General features: G+C 56.6%; 6 protein-coding genes across 6 annotated transcripts; 3 read left to right on the top strand and 3 right to left on the bottom strand.

Moving 5' to 3' along the window:
• Positions 1 to 2,318: 2,318 nt before the first annotated feature.
• Positions 2,319 to 5,505, top strand: BGZ61DRAFT_413155 (uncharacterized protein; the record flags this gene model as incomplete). Its single annotated transcript, XM_046243306.1, has 4 exons — positions 2,319 to 2,848; positions 3,518 to 3,688; positions 3,738 to 4,608; positions 4,659 to 5,505. 4 exons carry the CDS (start codon positions 2,319 to 2,321, stop codon positions 5,313 to 5,315), a joined length of 2,229 nt encoding a protein of 742 aa, XP_046110123.1. The 3' UTR covers positions 5,316 to 5,505.
• A 359-nt stretch (positions 5,506 to 5,864) lies between these two features.
• BGZ61DRAFT_528529 (uncharacterized protein) lies at positions 5,865 to 6,755 on the bottom strand (the record flags this gene model as incomplete). Its single annotated transcript, XM_046253268.1, has 1 exon — positions 5,865 to 6,755. The coding sequence occupies one exon, from the start codon at positions 6,753 to 6,755 to the stop codon at positions 5,865 to 5,867; it is 891 nt and encodes a 296-aa protein (XP_046110122.1).
• Positions 6,756 to 8,004: 1,249 nt separating this feature from the next.
• BGZ61DRAFT_514585 (major facilitator superfamily domain-containing protein) lies at positions 8,005 to 11,848 on the top strand (the record flags this gene model as incomplete). The annotated part of the gene is made up of 4 exons (XM_046252215.1): positions 8,005 to 8,656; positions 8,721 to 8,735; positions 8,809 to 9,931; positions 10,098 to 11,848. Exons 1-4 carry the CDS (start codon positions 8,408 to 8,410, stop codon positions 11,846 to 11,848), a joined length of 3,138 nt encoding a protein of 1,045 aa, XP_046110121.1. The 5' UTR covers positions 8,005 to 8,407.
• A 347-nt stretch (positions 11,849 to 12,195) lies between these two features.
• Positions 12,196 to 15,416, bottom strand: BGZ61DRAFT_343098 (thiamine diphosphate-binding protein; the record flags this gene model as incomplete). Its single annotated transcript, XM_046239561.1, has 2 exons — positions 12,196 to 12,740; positions 12,806 to 15,416. The coding sequence occupies 2 exons, from the start codon at positions 15,414 to 15,416 to the stop codon at positions 12,196 to 12,198; spliced, it is 3,156 nt and encodes a 1,051-aa protein (XP_046110120.1).
• Positions 15,417 to 17,011: 1,595 nt separating this feature from the next.
• On the top strand, positions 17,012 to 19,005 carry BGZ61DRAFT_473932 (uncharacterized protein; the record flags this gene model as incomplete). The annotated part of the gene is made up of 2 exons (XM_046248519.1): positions 17,012 to 17,150; positions 17,204 to 19,005. 2 exons carry the CDS (start codon positions 17,012 to 17,014, stop codon positions 19,003 to 19,005), a joined length of 1,941 nt encoding a protein of 646 aa, XP_046110119.1.
• Positions 19,006 to 19,414: 409 nt separating this feature from the next.
• BGZ61DRAFT_528524 (uncharacterized protein) lies at positions 19,415 to 22,483 on the bottom strand (the record flags this gene model as incomplete). Its single annotated transcript, XM_046253267.1, has 1 exon — positions 19,415 to 22,483. One exon carries the CDS (start codon positions 22,481 to 22,483, stop codon positions 19,415 to 19,417), a length of 3,069 nt encoding a protein of 1,022 aa, XP_046110118.1.
• Between the last annotated feature and the right edge of the window lie 346 nt (positions 22,484 to 22,829).

Raw genomic sequence — 22,829 nt, 5'->3', positions numbered from 1 at the left:
TCTCGGAAAGTCAGCGTGGATTCATGGAACCGTCGGGTCAGCGCCAACGGTGGGAGGGATACGGGAGCGAACCGAGGCGGCTAGGACGAAGAGACGGGGGCTGGCGGCCGCTGGACTCAATGACACAACACACTAAATCACGGCATGCATCTCGGGAAGATTAAGACTGGAGGTGTTTCGTAGAGGACAACAGGGTCTGGATAGTTCCCGGGCAAAGATGCTCCGTATTCCAGGGACCAGATGGGCAATCCAGACCCAGAATTTGGTCGGCAGAGAAGCTCGGGGTGGATGAAGCGGCGCCAGCCCCGTCCGCCGTCTCCGTCGAGGGCCCAGAGTGAGAGGAGGCTCGTCGCCAGCGAATCCCAGGGCCGGCCAAGTGTCATGGGCTCGCACCTTTGGACCGCCGTGTGTGGGGTCGTCTGGGGAAGTGAGGAGGGCGAATGCCGTTTTGGGACTCCGGGAGTTGAGTTCGGGAATCAAAGGTGGGGCAGCCCGGACACGGCTGATAGCTCGGGAGTGTGAGGCGAGGCGGCGATGGATAGAGGTGAGATAGCATGTGTTAGCAGCCCAGTAAAACACCTTGTCTTCCGTTAACAGTCTTCATCTTGGTGGCAACATTCTTGACGACACTCCGAGACGGGAAGAGGGGCCGGCATGGGCGTGATTCAACGGCCCCCACCAACCCGCCGTAAACCCGAGATCTCGCTCATATCGCAAAGCCACCTTGACCATGGGCCCTGACAGGTTGGCACCTTGGATTGGGTGTCCTTTTCGCGCTCGGTTCTGGCACGTGTAATATCAATTTCGGCCTGCTTCATTGGTTATTGTAGACCAATGCGGAACATGCGGACTTGATCGGGCCAACTAGATGGTAGACGGATCCCTGTCACGGCGTCTGGAGTCCCTGAGATGCGGTTGGCATCATCTGGGCCTGCCGTAGTCCGAGTCTCCCGGCCCAAGTGCCGCTCATTGCTGAGGCTGCAATGTGAGGTAGGGGCTGTGGAACTTTTCCGTCACCACGACATTTCTTAGACGGCTGAGACGCCTTTGGTAGGAGGGTCGTTGTAATATTGGAACGAGATTTGAGTGTTGGCAACGCTTGAGAAACACCAGATATTTTGGCCTATGGTACATTCAGCATGGACAATTCTGAGCTAATGCTCCTCACTACCTACAGACGGGAGGGAATCTCCAAGACTCGTGACCGCCATGTGCTCGCTTAGTTGGATGTCGCTACACCCAATCGGCTCCTGCCTTGCATGTTTCCCGTTGACCAATCGCCCTGGAAGGTAGGTTCAATTGGCAGGCGCGGCTATAGAGCGGCATGCCTCAGGCGGATCTCAGGAGTAAAGAGTCCCTCCTTACCTGCCTAAGAGAAGTCGAAATGTTCCAGGCGTCCTTGATCATCTCCTGCCTAGTATGAAGGGCGGACAGTCAGCCATTTTCTAACCCTGAAGGGCAACCCCGAAGAGCTGAGAGCTCAAGGGTCTCGGTTCTCGCAATTCAACACCACCATTCCCTGGTTTCGATGCTCTTTGGGCCTGCATAAGCGCCTCTCTGACGCGTTCAACCGCTCCCGAGCCAAGTACCGGTCACCGTGTAAGGGAGACCCCCCGCTCGCCCAGCGATTGCCCCCATGCAACCTTCACCCAGGAATGGACAAGACCCCGAAGGCTTTCATGCGGCGTCCAAACACCAAGCTTTCGTATGTCAACGAGACATTTGACGAAGAGAGTGTGTACCCCTGGTCTTGGCTTACATGGGATAGCCTCCCGCTAAGTTGCTACAGAATGCCGCAATGTCCTGGTCAGATACTGCGCCCATATCCCCCGCAACTACCAGTACCGCGACGGTATCCGTCTTGTTAGATAGGCAGTTGCTCGGCAAATGAACCTACACTAACAAGCTTCAGGTGTTTTTGGTGCTCCGAGACCATCTTGGCGATGAGTGTCTTGGACACGCAGGTGGGGTGCTCTACGAGATGATTGAGGTCGATTGCCAACACTCGGACGACCCAGGGGCTGCCTTTCAGCGTTGGAGGCATGATCATATGAACAGACATGTGGGTCTTTGGCAATGATGCTTAGGTCTCGGCCCATCCTAATCAAATTACGCAGGCGGATCTCGAACTTCCTCACGTACCCCATCTCACCACGGTTACCTCCGCCATCACCCCGACAGCCACTCTGACACGATGGAGGGTGGACCACCCTCAACGGTACGGAACTAGGCTCTCTGACCACTCGCCCACCGGCGAACAGTCATTCCTCCAAACAAGCGGCATACAGACGAAGAAAGAGTGGATGATTGAGTACACAATGTACGTCTCATCACGGATTGGAGGCACCCGCCCATTTCGCCGTATCAATGCCAAAGACTTCCATGAGCTACAGTGGAATTCAAGTATGAATAAGACGGGAAGGATTGTCAGGGAGAAGTCAATCGACATGAACGACATTTCTTGGAACAGTGAGTCGGATAGCCCAGCGGAAGACACTCGCCTCTGTGAACATGGTAACCGGCTTCAGCCAAGCAGGCCTAGGCGCCACAGCGATGTTTATGGGTTTCTCCGTGGTGTCTGCACGCTCAAGAAACCTGCCATAGACCCAACGAGAATGAGATGGCTTGCGGGTCGACCTGGTTTTAGCACCACAACCTCATTGCGCGAGATCCTTGACTCGAGACCGAACCCTTGTGTCAATGAGTGGGAGATCCCCAATGCCAATTTCGCACGAAAATTTGGGTTGTACACAGACAGCGGGCCATTACCGCCTTCGATCAAGGAACTCCCTGTTGCCGAGGATAAGGCAATAGATGTGGTGGCTGGCCCAGCGATGCGGGAGCTTATGTATTCTTGGAGGTTTCAAGGGCCGTTTACGCCTCAACTGTGGTTTGACAGCGGCGTTGATCACCGGCGGATACGCATGTAAGTGTTTTGAGCTTTTAAAGGTTGCAGTCGGTCTGTTTTGTGGAGCGACTACCTAAAAGTAGAGTGTAGCTATCGACGCAACCATCTGTCCAGACCATGGAGATGTTCGGTTGCAACACAGTCCAATGTCCATGTACATATTTAATCAAACCGAGAATTAGCCTGTCGCCGGTGTTGAATTACATAGTTTATCTCCTTGGTGTTTCGGTCATCTGCAAGTGCCAACCCGTCCAGTGCCCACTGGCCTGGCAGAGAGCTGTTCGCACGTGTTGCCAGCTGGCAGAAGACCGAACAGTAAACATCGACGTGCAGTCCCCGGAGGGGCAAAACTCCTGCCTGTGGGCTTGATTCACGTTCGCCTACCGCACGCGTCCGTTTATTTACTTTCCCCCACTATCATCAACATCCCTCTGCGCGTTACAAACACAGACTTTGGCTTCACAAGCCAGCTTCAACTCGCCTTGTCTTCCTTGCTCGTTCTTGTACTATGCATCGATTTTCTTGTTAAATCTCACCTTCTTCGTACATTCGACCCTGTGGCTTTGCCGCAAGCTCAATGCAGCGTGCCAGTCCAAACAAGGAGAAGAGCCACCACTCTGATCCATCGACCTCCTCTCTGACTCCACTCCGAGGGGACTTCTTACCCTCATCTCAAGGCTCACGGTCTCGGTCACTATCCCCACGGAAACGCTTGATTCGGCAGCCGCTTCATATTCGAATGAACCTGACAGAGGGCCAAATGGACAAGATTACTGATGCGTACGGTAGTCCTCAGTCAGGGAAGAGTCCCACGTTAACGGCCCAATAGATTCAGCCACAAGGTTCACAGTAGCCCGGCACGAACTCGAGCGCGAGCTGCTGCCGCTACACCGAAGTCAAGTCCTCGAAGAAACAATGAACCTCGTTATGAAGTTCCATACGGCTGGGCCACCCGCCCGGAGTCCAGTCCTAGGCAGGACTCTCCAACGTTCTCGGAGTTGATGCCAGGCCGCCAGCAGAGCTCTACAAACGATATATTCTCGGGCAACTTGGCTGAGCGTCGTCACAAAGCTCCGCCTCCTCCTCTCCAACTCGGTGGCGGACGGCGTAATGCCAACGGGCCTCAGCGGCCTGAGATGGAGAGCGTCACTGACTCGGTTTCTCCCCTGAGCCAAAGCCAATACGAAGTTTCTCGATTCACCGATGATGATCCTGAATCATTGTACTCACAGGAAGCTCGCTATATGGTACAACCTGGGCCGCTTGATATCCGCAGAACTAATCACCAAAGATCTCGATCGAAGCTCAACGACGCTGTTGTGGATGCATACAAGGATTGGGCTCAAATCCACACACCTTCGCCGCCGCGAGAGTCGCCAACCCACCCAGAAAGTTTGACTAGAAGGCCCAGACGGTCCAAGAGCACTGGTGAAGGCCTTCGCCAGTCCCGTACTGCTGACACCCCATTGTCGGCGATCACACCTCGAGATGCGCTTCGATCAGATGCCGCCCCTCTCTTTTCCCCTCTTCAGTTTTACTTCAGGGGTCAGGACTTCCCAATGGCCAAGAAGGGTGAGAAGACCATGATTGGTGATAACGGTTGGCTTGAACGTACCGACAAGGTGCCTGACAAGACCAAGAAGACACCGCACAAGAAGGTTGGCATTATTGAGGGCATCAAGAAGATTGCCAAGGACATGGTACGTGTTCCCCAAGTTTTGAACAGGAGAAGACTCACTCACGAAAATAGGCGGAGCTGCACCACAACAACCGTCGACCTCAGCACTCAACCAAGGAACGACCCAGTTTTCAAGTGGCTATCTCTCTGGACTCTCGGGAGCAGAGCCTACTCTATTGCGAGCTTGAGTACCACCTAAGCAGTGCGCTCAACGACTACATCACAGTGCAACTTGACAAAGGTCGCCTAGTCCCCGACAAACTCAAGAGAGTAGCCGACGCATGGCAACACAAAGGCCGCCCAAAGGTGGTTGGGTTCCGATACGACCTGGAAACGCAACTGGAGTTAGTGAACCTGCATATTGATGACTTTAGGTTCTATGGCCGGCGCCAGGGTGACCCAGTTGAGATATCCGGGCTTCTTCATGCTATGAAGGTCAACGGCCGGGCCATGAGCATCCGGACCTTCTGCCAACCCGACTCAGTGATTGCGAAACAGCTCGTGGATGCACAGTCGTTATTTAAGCTAATCGGCGTCCCTGACGCGCAGCAGATTGCGCTGGCTGAGATTGCGCAATTCTTCAAGGTGATTGTGGAGAGAGAGATGGACTACCGTTTGCAGTGTGAGCCGGAAGGGCGTCGGGCCAAGATGCCGTCGCATGGCCCGGATGATTCGCAGTGGCAGACACGAACTAACCTTCGAGATGGAGGAGTGCATGCGGAAGAGTGACATTTGACTAGGAATCGAGAAGCATGTCTGATGATGACGAATGGATGAGGGTTGCGAATGCCAACTGGAGCTTCGCAGCATTATACAATGGAAAATTTGATGTACGATGAACCCCTTGAGAGGCGATGGAAGGGTTTGTCATGTCGGCGGACACCACAGTCAGGAGGATACGTGGTATATGGATGTGTTGTTGTACGTAGCTGTAAGAATAATATTTGATGATTCTACATAACAAGTCCCTAGGTCCCTTTTCACTAGGCTGAATAAATCGAAACACATGAGGCGTGACTCATACACAGGCTGGTTTAGGATGAACAATATGGAGGCAAAGATGCTCTCTAAGGAAAGATGGCGCGGAAAAAGAAAGCAAGCCAACCCGTTTGCGCCAGATTCAAGTTCAAGCAGAATGTCCTCTGGAATACTCCCTTTCAAACCCCTCGGGGAAGAAGCGATAGAAAATAATATAGATTCAAGCGTAGCGTAGTCGTGAAGATTCGTTAGGGTAGAGAGAAAAGAATGATGGGCGGACGCGCGAAAGAGCGGGACAGGTCAAGGCCGGGTGCGGTAACTCTCCTCACTCCTGCGGCGCGAAGGCCGCCGGTCGTCGTATCGTGGATCATCGTAGACAAGGTCATCATCGTCATCATCGGGAGGCGGCAGACCCCTCTCCCTCCTGCGGTCCCGGGAGCGGCCCGAATCAGAGCGACCGGAGTCGTATCGGGGCAGATCCTCCTCACGGCCGTAGCGGCGCTCCCACTCGTGCTGGCGGGCGCGGTCTCGGTCGCGCGAGTCTTCGACACGATTGGCAATGGCGTTGGATGCGAGGCCGCCGGCGACAGCGCCGAGGATCGTCGAGACCATGCGCGTGCGGTCGTCATTATCATCGCCGCCGTAGCCCTTGGACTTGTGCTTGTGGCGGCTGGCGGCTTCCGTGGCCTCGCGGGCAACGAGCCCGCCGACGACAGCGCCGAGGAGGCCGGCGCCGATGCCCGTGGCCGAGTTGGAAAAGTTGTCCTCGACGACGTTGCGGGCGCGCGAGATGGGGCTCGGGGAGCGGTCGCGATCGCCGCGGTCTCTGTCCCGGTCCCTGTCCCGGTCCCGGTGCGAGCGGCTGCGACGGCGATCCGATGAGCTGGACGAGCGGGACGACGAGCGGGAGCGGGCGCGGCGGACCATCATGGACGTAGCGGGCGGCGGGACGGAGCGCGGCCGGGATTGCGAAGGTGGCGGCTCCAGAGTCATTGTCTCGCGCGGCGAGGGCGGCCCTTGCGAGTACTCGTTCACGCGCGAGGTGGAAGCATACGGGGGAGCACCTGGTGGAGGAGGGCCGGTAAAAGTCGGAGCATTGCTGGGGGGGCCGCCGCCGGAGACGTGACCTGGCGAAGGGTCGCGGCGACGCCGTGAGTATTCTTCATACTCGTAGTAGTTGGGGTTCGACATTTGTGTAGTAGGAGGAGGTGGTGTGATGCTGGCGAGGCTGGTATTTGGTGTTGTGGTGTTGTGGTGTTGTAGGACAAAGCAGAGAAGAGAAGAGGGATGCGGTCGGGTTTAAGAGACAAAGAAGGTCACGGAGTCGCCGTCATCAGGCCAGTCAGCCCTACGATGAATTGCGGGATACGAGGCCACCAGAGAAATGGGGCTCTGCAGGTGAATGCCGGTATATCCGGTAGGGATGGACGCAGACGACGGGTTGGCACTTGGCAGCAAGGCTGTGCTCGTCAACGAAGGAGGATGCAAAGGGAGTTGAAAGAAAGAAAGAGGCCAGGCGGCGGCCATGACAATGTTGGATTAGCCTGAGGCGCAACCGCAAGAGCACCTACCTATCTCTCCATAGGCTAGATCCAGCTATGCCCCATTGGCAGAACACCCTTCTTTCTCGCCCTCACTCTCTCGCCTCAGCACTGAACATAGCCGCGTGGTGAGATGGTTGGTCCGGTGGAGGGGTAAAAAAACCGGTGATGTCACATGGAGGGGGCGTCACGCAGACAGCCAAATGCTCGAGCTTTCCCCGCGTGGCGCTGTGGCGAAGCTCGAACCCATCCTCCACAGCCTCTTTTTTCTTCAAGTAGGTTGAATCCGTTTTTTTTTGGTTGGATTGTAACTTATTGGGTTGAGTTCGTCAAGACGCCCGACAGTACAGCCACAGGTAGGGCCACCATTCACTGATCCGCCTCATGCGGGACCATCTTGAAGCTCATGTTCATGTAACTTACAAACTTGCGTTTTGTTACCTAAACCCCCGAGCCTATCGCGTTTCATCCCGGTAGACAGCTGGGGAGGTACGATTTCCGAGATTGAGCTGGCGTACAGGGGAACTTGGGTGTGGTAACGTTGCGGATATCCCCAGGACCTAATGCAGATATGGAAGACGGCCAACCTATAGCAACCAACCATGAATTCGGCACCGTACTTCGTATACAACATCAATTGCATTATTAATCCTTCTTGCTAGACTAGACGTGTCTACGGTTACAGTATTCCTCCCCTCGTGATAATTCTCCCCCAAAAGCATCCATTTCCGCAGATCCACCTTCACACCGACCCGGATCCCCGCCCCGGATGTGCCAAAACCCCGGCTATCCCTGGCAACATGTGCTAGACGATGAATCCCCACACAAAGTCATGTATCTGGTGATACGAGGCCGCGATAACAGCATTCGCCGATTTAGGAAGTCTTCCCAACTTGGAGGGCCTCACCACTCCGCGGTGACGCTGCGACAGGGCCGCTGATCACCTCGAGTCGATTCATAACCCACGCATCCCCTCCCAATTGTCAATCCTGCGAATCATAAAGGGGCCCCCTCTCCCATTCCCTGTCTCTTCATCTGCCGGTACCTAACAATCGTACAATTCGTCCCCGGTGACTCTTTCGATGCAGGTGGAGGCGGAGAACATCTCATTCTCTCGTCTTAATCTCAAGGCAGCGGGTCCTGCTGTTGCATAAATATCCTCCCACGCCCAACTTGCGGTTCTTGATTCACAGAAAACCACGTCCTTTATTACTTCTTATCCTTATTTTATCATCAATTGCTTCGTCTTAATAAATAAACACTTCAACGTGGTCCATATTCGACGAGGCACTAGCGGATGCCATGTCCGCATCGTCTCCATCACCTGACACCGCCCAAGCAGAAAAGATTGCCGTCTCTGACACCACCCCTCCTCAACCTTTAGGCGGTAAGAAACCTCACGAAGGCATTGTCCCAGAAGTCGCCACCGAAGATGATGGAGGCTCGACCGATGGTCTGGAGAGATGGAACAGCCCCAGGATCAACACATACCGCTTCGTAGCCACTAATTTGGCCATGCTTATTATGGGTATGAACGATGCCTGTCTCGGAGTGAGTCTCATTGTCCGTGTCTACCATGAAACGTCCTCGTCAACTAACCAAAGACAAAACCCAGGCTCTTATCCCTTATGTAAGTCAAGTTAAAGGTGCTCCGCATTATCATTGTTCAATCAGCCTTACAAGTCATTGTCCCCTTCACTTAGATTGAAACCTACTACGGCCTCAACTATACGACCGTCTCAACCGTCTTCGCCGTCCCCTTCGTCGCCTATCTCCTTGCCGCCCTCACCAACAACTGGCTGCATTACACCATCGGGCAGCGTGGCGTTGCGTTCCTAGGCCCCGTGTGTCGCCTCATCGGTTACATCCCCATCGCACTGCACCCGCCCTTCCCCGTGCTACCGGTCGCCCTGCTCTTCGCCGCCTTTGGCAACGGCATCGAGGACAGCGCCTACAATGCCTGGGTTGGCAACATGCACAACGCCAACGAGCTGCTCGGCTTCCTTCACGGCTCCTACGGACTGGGTGGTACCATTGCCCCCCTGATTGCGTCTGCCATGGTCACCAAGGCCAATCTCGAGTGGTACTCCTTCTTCTACATCATGATAGGCGTCGTCGTTGTCGAGTTCTTCTTCGGCATGACGGCCTTCTGGGGGGCCACAGGGGCCGCGTACCGCCAACGGCTCAAGTACGACCAGGGCAAGCCACGAACCACGACGCGGATGGCGATGCGGCAACCCATCACCTGGCTTGTGGCCTTGTTCCTCCTGGGCTACGTCGGGGCCGAGGTGAGTCTCGGGGGCTGGATCGTCACCTTTATGCTTCGAGTGCGTCACGCCGAGCCATTTCTGGCCGGCCTGACCGTGACGCTCTTCTGGCTGGGCCTCACGATAGGCCGTGTCGCCTTAGGCTTTGCTACGGGGCGGATTGGAGAGAAGCTGGCTATTGTAGTGTATCTCGTCCTCTCCATCGGCCTAGAGCTGCTGTACTGGCTCGTCCCCAACTTTGCTGCATCCGTCGTCTTTGTTATGCTCCTTGGTGTCTTCCTAGGCCCATTGTTTCCCGCAGCTGTCGTCGTGGCCACGAAGTTGCTGCCCGCCGACTATCATGTAAGTGCCATCGGATTCGCGGCAGCTCTTGGAGGGGGCGGAGCATCCTTGTTCCCGTTTGCCGTGGGAGCCATCGCCCAGCATAAGGGCGTGGAGGTTCTACAGCCCGTCGTGTTGGCCATACTCGTCTTCATAATTGTTATCTGGTTGCTGCTTCCGGGAGGTTTTAAGAAGGGCGGCCTGGAGAGAGCACGAGAAGAGAAGGCGAAACCCGGAGGTGATGCGAGGAAGGCCTGGAAATGGGTCAAGGAGAGAGTTCGGGGAAATGATTAAATGGTGGAGAGAACAGAAAAGAGACGCAGGAGCGAAAAAGGACAGGCGTTCAGTTAGATGCTGTGTATTTTGCATTAGCAGTAGGCGTATAAAATAATACGATCCGGTAGGGATAATGACGTTACATGACCGAGGGGTTGTCGGAGTTGGAGGTCCCTCCCTGCACATGCGTTTGCGCTATCTTATCAATCGTCTCAGTGACAACTGGAGGGGGAAAAAAGATCTTGAACTACTCCTCCCTCCACCACCAAAGTGTCGCGCGCTAGAAGACGCCGTGGAGGACGTGATCTCTCGTTTTGTTTCTGAAATCCTCGCCCACCCACCTCGAATCGACAATCGTATCCCCCTGAACATCATCCTTCGCCGTCCGCCAGGCCAGAGGCCATCCATCCCATCGCATCCCCTCGCATCTCATCCCGCTTCAACCATGTCGCCGACGTCGGCCCCTCCTCCGGCCTCCGCATCCGAATCCGCATCCGCATCCGCCAACATGCCCTCCTCTGCCGCTTCTCCTCCGTCCGCTCGAATCTCCGCCCTCCCGCCCTTCAAGCCCGACCTTCACGAACGAGCCTGGGCGTCCGTCCCCCACCCGACGTTGCCCCTCATCGCCACTGCCCACTCCAAGAGTGTTACCGTCTTCTCACTCTCAACCGCCTCCGCCCACAGCGCCCTCGCCGGCGGCCACACTCGCTCCGTCCGCTCCGTCGCCTGGAAGCCCAATCTGTCACCGCACAAGCTGTGCCTTGTCTCCGGTAGCTTTGACTCCACTGCCGGCATCTGGCGCTGGGACGGCGACGTCGGCGACGACGCGGCGGGGAATGATGGGAGCCTCGAGGTCGAAGTGACTGCTCGCAGTGTGAGCAAGGCAAACCGAGACAACAGTGACGATGACGGCGACTCCAAACCCGGCGACAAGGACTGGGAATTTACGCTCGTCCTCGAGGGTCACGACTCGGAGATCAAGTCGTGCACCTTTTCCCCTTCAGGCTCGTACCTCGCCACATGTTCGCGTGACAAATCCGTCTGGATCTGGGAGGATATTGGAGCGACAGAGGCCGACGATGAGTGGGAAACTATCGCCGTCCTGAATGAGCACGAGGGAGACGTCAAAGCCGTAGCCTGGTGCCCCGACGTCCCTGGCCGCAACGCCCGCCGCCGCTACGGTGCAGATGTCCTCGCCAGCGCCAGCTACGACAACACCGTCCGCATCTGGCGCGAGGACGGTGACGCCGAATGGGTCTGCGTTGCCGTCCTCGAGGGTCACGAAGGTACCGTCTGGGGGCTACAGTGGGAGGGCCGTCCGCGTGCCGGTGAGCGTTTCCCGCGGCTCATGACCTTCTCGGCTGACGGGACCATCCGCGTGTGGACACTCACGGAGGACGACGCCGATGCGGACGAGGATGGCGCAGGAGCTAGGTCGGCCAGCGCCCTGGGCGGCATCCCCAACACTATGCGAAGGTCTCTGCGTGAGGAGTGGACCTGTACGGCTACCCTGCCCAAGGCGCACAGCCGCGACATCTACTCGGTGGCCTGGAGCGGCGAGTCCGGCCTGGTGGCCAGCACTGGCAGCGACGGCATCGTGGCCCTGTACAAGGAAGAGGAGGCGAAGAAGGCGACGGTAGGAGAGGACCAGCCCATGGCTAACACCGACGATGTGACTACCAGCAACCAATCCCAGGAGGCATCAAGATGGAGCTTACTGACCACCCACGCCAATGCCCACGGGCCCTACGAAGTCAACCACATCACCTGGTGTAGGCGCTACGACGCCGGCTCCGAGCGGCGCGGCGAGGAGGAGATGCTCGTTACGACAGGCGACGACGGGCTGGTTCGACCGTGGCAGGTCGAAGTGCCTCGGTAGCAACGTAGTAGCAGCAAATGAAAAAGACAAAACAAATTCAAAAGCTCACGGAGTCGAAGCAATGCAACGGTCGAAAGACAAGAACCCCCCCGTTTCTATGCATCGCAGTAAAACACACAAACAAAAAACCGTGCTTTCGCGTCCCTACGCCCATGCTGATGGAACAGGCGCACGCACGTTATCCTTTCGTCTAGGAGGGTATGATACAAATTGGTTGTACATGAGGAGTCCTCACCCCCTCAACCATCTAAGCTCCTTGCCCCCCGAAACGAGCGTTGTTGCTGCCCATGCATGATGAGACCATTCCATCCAAATCCAGCTCTAAATCGTTCCCTTCAGCATCGCTTTTACTCGCCCTTGAGCTTGTCCTGCTTCACGGTGAAAGCCATGTTCAAGAACTCCTGCTCCTCCTTGGTGTGCACCGACTTGAGGCCAGTGGCCACCGACGCGCTGGGGTTGCGGCCGGCGTACATGACGTGCTTGCGGTCGTGGTGCTCAGTCTCGTTGAGCAGAGTCTCAATGCGAGGCTGGGTGAAGCTCCAGGCACCGGCGTTGAGGGGCTCCTCCTGGGCCCAGACGATGGTCTTGGCGTTAGGGTACATGTCAAGGTTCTCCTTGAGTTGTTGCCAGGGGAAGGGGTTCAGCTGCTCAAGGCGAGTGACGGCGACGTTGTCGATGTTGTTCTCAGCACGGTACTTGTGCAGGGCAGCCCAAACCTGACCAGAGCACAGAATGACTCGGTCAATCTCCTCGGGAGCCTTGATCGCGCCGGTCTGGTGCTCGGGGTCGGGGATGATCCACTTGAAGCCAGCGTCGGGACCAGTGAAGTCCTCAATATCGGAGCGGGACAGGGGATGACGGAGCAGAGCCTTGGAGAAGAAGTTGATGAGTGCTAAGAGGTAGTGTTAGCTAACGTTTGTTCGGAGACTACTGGGCATAGAAAAGAGGTAAACTCACGCTTTCGGAACTGTCGGTGCATCTGTCGGCGCAGAGCATGGAACAGGTTGGCAGGGGTCGTCATGTAGGTAATCTGCATGTTGCAGTCCTGGTGCTGGCGCTCAAGCTTCTCGCCAGAGGGGAACTCGCGAGGGTCCTCGTTGCTGAGCTGGAGGTATCGCTCCAGACGGCCAGAAGAGTGCTCAGGGCCCTGGCCATCGTAGCCGTGGGGCAAGGAAACAACGAGACCGCTTCGCTGCATCCACTTGACCTCGCCAGAGGCGATGAACTGGTCAATGATGCATTGGGCGTTGTTGGCAAAGTCACCGAACTGGGCCTCCCACATGACAAGGGCATTGGGCGACGACAGAGAGTAGCCGTACTCAAAGCCAAGGACACCGAACTCGCTCAGAGACGAATTGGAAATGACGAACTTGCCCTGGTCCTTGCTCAGGTTCTGGAGAGGAGTGTAAGTAGCCTCGGTCTCCTGGTCGTGGAAGACGGCGTGACGCTGAGAGAAGGTACCACGCTCAACATCCTGACCGGAAACACGGACGTGGTAACCCTCAGTGACGAGAGTTCCAAATGCAAGAGCCTCAGCAGTGGGGAAATCAATGTTCTTGCCATCGATAACTGACTTGGTGCGGTTGGTGAGGATACGCTTCAGGTTACGGTGAACCTGGAAGCCTTCGGGAGCGGATCCAATGACCTCGCCAACATGCTCCAAAGACTTGCCGTCGACGCGAGTCTCGTTCTGGTCCAGGACCTCAGTGGCCAGCTCCTTGGGTGACTTGAAGCCGTTCCAGGCCGAGGTGGTCCACTCCTTGGAGGTGGGGGTGTACTCCTTGGACTTGGTGAAACTCTCCTCGAGCATTCCCCAGACCCACTGCTTGTGCTCCTCAACATCCTCCTTGGTGAAGGTGCCCTCCTGGAGGAGCTTGTTGACGTAGACGTCGATTTGAGGCTCCTTCTCGTTGATGCGCTTGTACATGAGAGGTTGGGTGAACGAGGGCTGGTCAGTCTCGTTGTGGCCGTACTTTCGGTAGCAGTTAAGGTCAATGACGATATCTTGCTGGAACTCAGCGCGCCAATCGGCAGCCAGCTGGCAGGCAAAGTTGACAGCCTCGACATCGTCGGCGTTGACGTGGAAGATGGGGGCATCGATGGCCTTGGCGATATCCGTGCAGTAGGCAGTGGAGCGGGAGAAACGGGGGTCGGTGGTGAAACCGATCTGGTTGTTGACAACGAGGTGGATGGTACCGCCAGTGGAGAAGGCGGGGAGGGAGTGGAAGCCGAGACACTCGTAGACGATACCCTGACCGGCGAAGGCAGCATCACCGTGAAGGAGGACGCCCATGGCGGTGCGGTGAGTCTTCTCATCGTTGTTGTAGTGCTGGATAGCGCGGGTCTTGCCCAGAACGACGGGGTCCTCAGCCTCAAGATGGGAGGGGTTGGCGACCAGGGAAAGCTGGACGCGCTTGCCAGAGGGAGTGGGACGCTCAAAGTTCATACCCAAGTGGTACTTGACGTCGCCAGAGCCCTCGTCCTCACCACCAGCAGTGCCAGCGAACTCGCTGAAGATGGACTCGTTGGGCTTTCGGACGACGTTGCTGAGAACGTTGAGACGGCCACGATGGGGCATACCAATGACAATATCCTTGACACCGTAGTCGACACTGCGGTCGATGAGGGCCTTCATACCAGGAACAAGGGTCTCGCAACCCTCGAGACCGAATCGCTTGTCGTTGGGATACTTGGTGGCGAGGAAGTTCTCGAAGCTGGAGCTCCAGATGAGACGGTCAAGAACGCGGCGCTTCTCATCAATGGAGTACTTGAAGGGTTGGGGCACCTCGAGGCGCTCACGGAGCCAGTCGCACTTCTCGCGATCGGGGATGTGGATGAACTCAACGGCGAAGGAGCCGCAGTAAACCTTTTCGCAAGTGGCGACGATTTCCCGGAGGGACATCTTCTCGCGACCGTCGCGCTTGAATCGGGGCAGGATACCAGGGCCAAGGGTGTACTCGGTATCAAGGTCCTTCTCAGTGAACTGGTAGTGCTCGAGAGTAAGCTCCTTGGGCCTGGCGTTGGCGAAGCCCGTTGCGTCGCTGGTGTTGCGGATGCCGAGAGGGTCGATGTTGGCAGTGTGGTGACCGCGGGCCTGGTAGGCGCGGACGAGAAGCTGGACCTTGAGATGGTTGGTGACGTCGGAGCCATCCTCCATGGCGAGGGTGCCGGAGAGACGAGGGACGCCGCCGGTCATATTGGGAACCAGGTTGGGGGGCGGCTGGAAGGCCTGGGAGACGGGCATGTCACCGCTCTCCATGTTCCGGAAGTAGATCTGCCACGAGACGTGGACGCTCTCTGGGTCCTGCTTCCACTGCATGTACATCTCGTCGATGTAGTTGGCGGTGCTTCCGGAGAGGAAGTTATCGCTGGGATCGGGGGGCGAGTTGGTCGCGCTGGTGGCATAGGTGCGACGGCCAGCGACGGCCAGAGGGCGGCGAGCAGACGCGAGCTTCCATGATGAAGTCCTGGCCGAGTTGGTCGAGACGAAGGCGGAAGACGAGGTAGCGGAGTATCGAGCGCCGCGGAGCAGCTGCGAGCTGGCTCGACAGAGGGAATTCCTCAACATGGTGGTGATGCCGGGCAGGACGGTGCCAGACAGGCTAGGGGGGTTGAAGGTTTAAGCGGATAGATGGAAGGAAAGCATCCCTTGGCAGGTCGAGGTGCGACGCAAAGGAACGGCGGAGTAAGTCGTGGTTGAATTGGGTCGAGTCACCGAGTCAAACAAGTGAACAAGACGAGGTTGTTATAGGGGAGGAGGAGAGTAGGTGAAGAAGTGACACGGAGGACACGGGCGAGGGAGGAAGAAAATGCTTGGTCGAGAGGTACTGTGCTGGACGGTAGCTTTGATGTCCGTAGGTCCCTGTGCTGGGGAAAAATACGATGACGGTGCGCCGGGAAACCCGGTTCTGGCCGCAAGGAACCCAGTGTCCATTGGGCAAGCAGCGCCGTAGCGCACCAGCTGCCACTGGCTGCCACTGGAAAAGGGTGGTCATGAGCTGCGCAGAGCTGTACGAAGCAGGGCAAAAGCAGTGCGGACGGGGAAGCCCGCACGGCGCCACCCAGCCACTCACCGCGCTGTGTTGCACTGCGCAGCGACCCCATTGGCCGCACATGCCGCCTGAGCGCCGTCATGCGGACACTTTCGGTGGCCCGGGCAGACCAGGGCTGTAGGTTACCGAGGATCGCTGGCCGTGCCGATCTGTACACGTACTGTACCGCCCGCCTACCCGTGCGCCGTAGCGTCCTTCTTGCAACCCGGCTCGTCGCTAACCCGCCGGGGATGTGCTTCCGTCTGGGCTTCGTCTGAAAGCCGTCGGAAAGACGAGACAGCTTTCCGGCGTCTCAACGGCATCTTGCTGCGCAGCGTAGCCTAAGACGTACCTGCAATTGCACCTCTCGGCGGAGAGGAAGAAGATTTCGCACGGCCAGGGCTGAACCAGGGGCGCACGGGAAAGGGAGACTGAGATTGCGGAGTAAATGTCATGATGATGCTGCAATCCTGGCCTGTTTGTGCAAGCCTGCAGGGTGAATAGCCGGCGCCACATTGGCTGGGCGAAAGACAGGGAGTTTGGAGGGAGTTTGTGGGGAGCCAGAGCATTCTCAGGGTTCCACGGCCCCTGAGAGGCTTCTAGCCGGCTTCAAGCCACACGGTGTGTCGGGGATACACCTCCGACCAGCCACACTCGAGGCCAGCTCTCCACTCTAGACGTCCCGCTCCACTTCAATGCAGCTAGGCGCGAGGCTGCTTCTTTGAGTGCATGAGCTTCGAAATCCTCAGAAACGACGTCGCATCTGCAAACAAAAAGCAAGCAAATCCGTCCCGCCGAATCATCCAACCGACAGCCCAAGCCAGCCAGACTATTGGCGGCCGTCGTCGTCATCATCCCGTGCAGACAGCAGGAGACGGGCAGTTCGTAATCGTGGCCTAACTCGCGATACCGCCGTCGCCGTTCATCATTCCACCTGTGTGAATCCAAAACCTTGCCTACCCACCTACCCAGCCTGGCCAGCTTCTCGCAGAACCCCAGACGCCACATCGACAACACCGTAGCATCGACAAAACCTAGCCAGCTGGGCATGAGACTTCTACGCCATTACGGGTAGAGACATTCTCCGGCACATCTCAGAGGCGAGATTCACGCCGCTTGAGCACCGCCCATCATGGCCATCCCAGTCGGCCGCACTCTCTTCAAGAAGAAGGATGGCATCTTGACCCTCACCAGTGACCACCAGTCCGTCACTTGGACTCCCAACTCTGGTGGTCCTCCCACCGTCACACTAGTCGTAAACAACATCACCAGTGAGTATAGTCGGTCAACATACTTGCAACCTTGCTGATACGCTTCATTCCAGACCTTCAGCAGACCCCCGACACATCGGCCAAAGTGATGCTGAAAATCTTCGAAAAGACTTCTGAAGCTGCTGAACCTGTCACCTACCTGTTCCACTTCAACACTGCCGAAGCTAAGGTTGAAGCAAAGGCCGTCAAGGATCTCTTATCTCGTCTGCTCGCAGAAACTCGCAGTGGCGATGCCGGTGTTCCCAAGCCCGCCGCACCAAGTGCCGGCGATTCATCGACTCCAAATGCCAATGGCGGTTCGGGGAGTGGCTCCGCCTCCATGTCCTTCGCCAGCGCTGCCAATCCCAACCCCTCCTCCCTACGGTGGTTCGACGATGCCCAGCTCAAGAATGATATCGAGCTACAACAGTCCCTCATGAGGAATGATACCAGTCTGCACCAAACCTATGTCGAGGCCATGCAAACCAAACCCGACTCCATCTCGGGACCCGCCTTCAACTCGCAATTTTGGTCTACCAGGACCAACCTTCTCCGGGCTCACGCCATCGAGACCAACCAGAAGAAGGGTGCCTACAATGTCCTGTCCACTGTCAAACCCCGGACAGTCGATGGTGAGCTGAAGCTCAACATTAGTGTCGAACAAGTGCAGATGATCTTTGTCCAGCACCCACTGGTGAAGCGCATCTACAATGAGAACGTGCCCAAGCTCCAGGAAGCCGAGTTCTGGTCTCGCTTCTTCCTCAGCAAGCTGTCCAAGAAGCTACGAGGCGAGCGCGTCAACGAAAACGACACAACAGATCCAATATTTGACAAGTATGATGCCAATGAGAACACCCAGACCTTCCAGAGCAAGATCATGTCACAGCAGGTTCCTCACATCATCGATGTTGAGGCCAACGAGGAGAATCAGGGTGGCTTCAGGAGCGGAAACGCCAAAGACGTCGAGATGCGGCCGCGGACCAACTTCCCCATCGTCAAGACTCTCAACAGCCTCAGTGAGAAGATCATGGCCAACGTTGCGCCTTCCGACGCGAACCCCGAAGACGGCAACGAGGCGTACGACACCTACAACGAGCTCGCCCTTCGTGATCTCAGGGGCGATGCCAAGGAGCACCGCATCATGCTCAATGTGAAGGAGCAGAGTAAATTCTTCTCCAAAAAGGACTCTGCGCCCTCGGCAAACGCACGCATATTTGCAAAGCAAAACACAGGCGACGTCCTCTTTGAGATCCACGGTGATCTCGAGACACTCGAGGGCGACGGCGCAGGCGGCATCGACCTTCACCTAGGCATCGGCTTCGATGACGAGAGTGACAGTGACGACGACAGACCCAAACGGGCGCATGTCGGCTCCCGTTCCGCCCTTCAAGCCGCCGACAAAGACGTCATGAAGGGCGTCCGCCAGCAGCGCGCTCAGAAGTATGGGCATGAGTCAGACATCACCACACCCATGGGTCTTCCCGTCGAGCTCACCCGCAAGTGCAGCCTCACCCACGCCACCACGATTGAGTTCCTTCACCAGTTCTGGAACGCCTTCCTCTCCGGCGACCCGGACCGCGCCGCTGAGTTGCAGTACCTCGCCGAGTCCCTCAACCGCTCCGCCACCCGCATCGCCGCCATGGCCGACGAGGCCGAGAAAGAACGCGACGAGATCATTCACACCCGCAAGAAGGAGATCCGCGATCACTTCCAGCGCACTGGCAAAAAGATCCGCTGGAAATCGGACAACGTTGGAGGTGGCCGGCCCGCCGTCATGCGACTCATGCAGCCGACCCTCGACGCCTTGGAGAAGGCCCAGGTCGACTATCAGCGGGCTCTCGCAGCGGAGAATATCCAGGTGTCTACGGAAGCATAGACCAGGTTAATTGGAGCACAAGTGACAAGCGAGCAAGGATTCAGGAGGATGTAAACAAAATTTGGGTAAAGAGCCGCTATTGTATCATATCAAACTCAGGTTCCGGCGTCTAAAACCCTCCCTTCGACGGGTCTATCTCTTTATTTTTTGTCAGGCCATGTTTCATGCAGGATATATCTCTGGTATAGTACAGTTGTAGAATACATTTTATTTCTCATCTCATGCCTCCTAGGCATTTCCAAACCATGCCAGACCAACATCAAATGGTGGAAGGAAGAAGCACCCATCATTTCCATCTGGCCATCGTAAATGCTCCAAGCTGGCCAGCGTCTATAATTAATAAAAGAAAATGCCCCCATACCCGACAACCAAAAAAAGGTGCCAAGAGCTGGGTTCCAAAGTAGGAGATTCAGGGGCCACCGGGACGAATGCGAATTTCGTTGGCTGCATCGGCGTACTTCTTCTCAGTCCCGACGCCAAAGCCCATGGACTTCTTGGCGTTCTTCTTCTTGGCGCCGTACTCCTCGTCGAACTTGCGGATCTGCTTGAGCGACTCCATGTCCTCGCTGATGGAGGCGGGGATCTGCTTGAGGGCCTTGTCGAAGTGGTGGCTGCGGAGAGTGCGCTTTTTGGGATACTCGTAAGGTTCCGGGCCGGTATGCTTTGCGGCGGCCTCATTCTCCTCCTCGACAGCGGCCATGGCGGCGGCGACAGAGGCGTTCTTGAGATCGGAGCCAGAATAGTATGGGGTTCTCTGGGCAAGGTCGTCGAGTGAGACGGACTCATCCAGGTCTTCGCCCTTGAGGAGGATCTTGAAGATAGCAGCGCGATCGGTCTGCAGGGGGAGGTCGATCAGAAGGCGACGGGGGAGTCGTCGAAGCACGGCGTCATCCAAGTCGAAGGGGCGGTTGGTTGCGACCATGATGAATGCCTCCGTCTCCTCGAGACCATCCCATTCCTTGAGGAACTGGTTGATGTGTGATCGGTGAGATGCCCGAGCGCCAAGCATGCTGCGGTTGGCCAACAGGGAATCTGCCTCGTCGATGAAGACGACACAGGGTGAGATCTTTTTGGCCAAGGTGAAGACGGCATGGATGAGCTTCTCGCTCTCGCCAACCCACTTGTCGTTGATGGTGGCGCCGCTGATCTCCAACATGTTTGCACCGCTCTCCTTGGCCACAGCCTTGGCGAGCAGTGTCTTTCCAGTACCTGGAGGTCCATACAGGAGACATCCGGGAATCTTGTCCTGCGCCAGAACACCGTACGAGAAGGCATCCGGGCGCACCAGGGCCAGTGATGTCAGGAGCTTGAGAGCCGTAATAGTGTCGGGCGGGACATGGACATCATCAAAGGTGGTCCGCAGGTTTTGGCGGTTGATGTGCCCTGAGGATATTCGCTTCTCATACTCGTTCAACTTGAGGGACGAACGACCACTGGTTTGTGAGTCTTCAGCTTTCTTCTGCGTTTCCACAGAGTCGGATTTGCCCTCCGGCTCCGGCTCATCTAGGAAACGCTGTCCAGGTCTTTGCCTGAGCGGACCCATGAGCAATCGCTCGATCACAGCGACTGGGGCAGCACCCTCTGTCTCCTTTTCCTGCTGCTTGGCAGCACAAGCAATGTTGTAAACCTCGGGGAGCGGGAGAATCGACTTCTTGAGCATCTGAGCTCGGGAGTCGGCTACGCGCATCAAGCCCTTCATGTGCTCGTCGGATAAATCAAGTAATTGTTGGCCGCCCAGCATCCTTAGCATCCTGTTGACATTGCGTACGTTCTCGACAAACAGATCCATATCTTGCAATGGAAATGAGTTGTCAGAGACTTGGGCACCGCCACCGGTCGGCTGGGGCTGCATCAGAGAGCGGTTCGGATCGATGTGGCGAGAGATGACAAAGTCCCCCATCGCCAGGTCTCGCAGCATATTCTGGTACTCGTCCGAGGGGTGTTCACTTGCTGAGGTGCCGAGGATGGCAATCCTAGAGCCATGCTGCCAAGCTGCATCAATAAGGCTCCTTAGCCTCGCAATGAGCATAGACCCTTCCAGAGTCATGCTAAGCTCAACATAGTCGTGAATATGAATGATTAGGGGCTTCTCGCGAGAAGAGCCCTGCTTCAAATTGGCGGCCTGGATGATTTGGTCGAGAACCTTGTCGATCTTGAGGTTGTCCCACTTGCCGAATGGGTCGTATCCTCCTTGCTTAATCTTCTGGAGTTCATCTTCCAACGATCCGGAGGAGCGAATGTTGATAACTCCGGTATCGGGGTCATTGTCCTCTTCTTCTACACGCGAGCCGACTTCAGGGTCTCGAAATAGCTTTCCATTCATCTCGGCAGCACGGAAGCCCATTGTCGACAGTGAACCCCGTGAGTATGCCCAGTCCTGACCAAGATAGTCTCCCACTAAGACTGAGAGATCCTGAGCATCCAATCGGATTAGATCCGCATCATTGAAGAATGCAACATGCTCGGCGGCCGCCTCTGAAATGGCCTGCCCGCCGTATCCGGACATTGACAAAACGGTAACCTGTCGCTTAAGGGCCTTCGACTCTGAATTTGGCGGTGCGGGTGTGTTGAGCTCGCGGCGGAGGGTAGATCGTATGGAAGAGAAAGTCAAGACTGGGAGATCAGCGATAGCCTGAGACAGAGAGTGGTCGAGTCTCCAGTCATAGTCGAGTGTACTGTCGATTGCGGTCTCGATGGAGAGGAATTGGTCCTGGAATTCTTGGCTATGGCGATCAAAGTCCTTGTAGTAGTGCCACCACCAAAACGGCCGCGAGGAGTAGGCGTATTGGGCATGTCGCGCAGGGTACAGCGAATCGGTCAAGTGCCAAGCAGAGTCAAGGAGCATGTCATAGACCCGAGTGGCACCTGCCAGCTTATGGGCGTGTTCCTCGAGGTCAGACGCACCAGGTTCCAGGCTGACAAGGTCATTGACACGTTCGCCGGCCTTCTCAATGAGGGAATCCACAGCCTTGTCAAAATAGGACTCGAGGGCCTTGTTGTATTTTTGAAGGAGGGTCGGATTCTCGCCGGGTTGAAGATCGATGGAGATTGAGGAGGTCTTGGGGCGCTCCGTGTCTTCGGCGAGGGCAACGGGGAGTCGAGGCCGGCGCCAGGCATGGTGAAGAGAGACATTGTCGTCGAGAAAGGACTGCGGGAGCTTAACAGGGGGGAGCGCGGGGGCGGCATGCTTGCGAGCAATGCGACTCTTTAGAGAACCAGAAGCACGGATCCTGGAGCGGCCAGCCGCGGATTCGGAACCAGTTTGAGGCTGAACATCCTCATCCTCGACGATGGCAGGGAACTCATTGGCCGGTTTGCCCCCATTGCTGGCGTCGGCGCTGCTGCTCAGCCAGGCGGACGAGATGGACGCGGGTCGCCATGACGGACGGGCGAGGGTTCGGGAGGCGAATCTCGGTCGTGGGGCTCTGGCGGCTAAGACAGCAGGATGGCGGAGGGCGCAAAGCCCTGGCGAGTGCATCCGGGCGGGTTGGGGTGAAGGCGGAGGTGGTGTGGGAAGAGAGCGAGGCTATAGACGAGCCCTGTCCAACATTTCCCATACAACTTGCGATTTCTCTTCTGGAAGTCGCGGCTGATGGTCGGAAGGCGTTGGGTCGGGTTTCGGGGGATTACGTGATCAGAATCCGCACTTAGCATCCGTCTCTGTGGTACTTAGGTAGCACCTGGGTAAGTACCTGTTTTCATCTTCTGTCCCGTCCACTCAAGTCAACATATCCGCGCCAGGGCCATAATTAAACAGGGCCTGCACTTCCGTGTTTCTATATATGGCTGCAAGGTACGTGCTTCCATGCGTCAATCAGTCTTGT

This window comes from Ilyonectria robusta (genome assembly GCF_021365365.1).
Source record: "Ilyonectria robusta strain PMI_751 chromosome Unknown BGZ61scaffold_3, whole genome shotgun sequence".
Lineage (NCBI taxonomy): Eukaryota > Fungi > Ascomycota > Sordariomycetes > Hypocreales > Nectriaceae > Ilyonectria > Ilyonectria robusta.
This window is presented reverse-complemented; position numbering and strand designations above follow the sequence as displayed.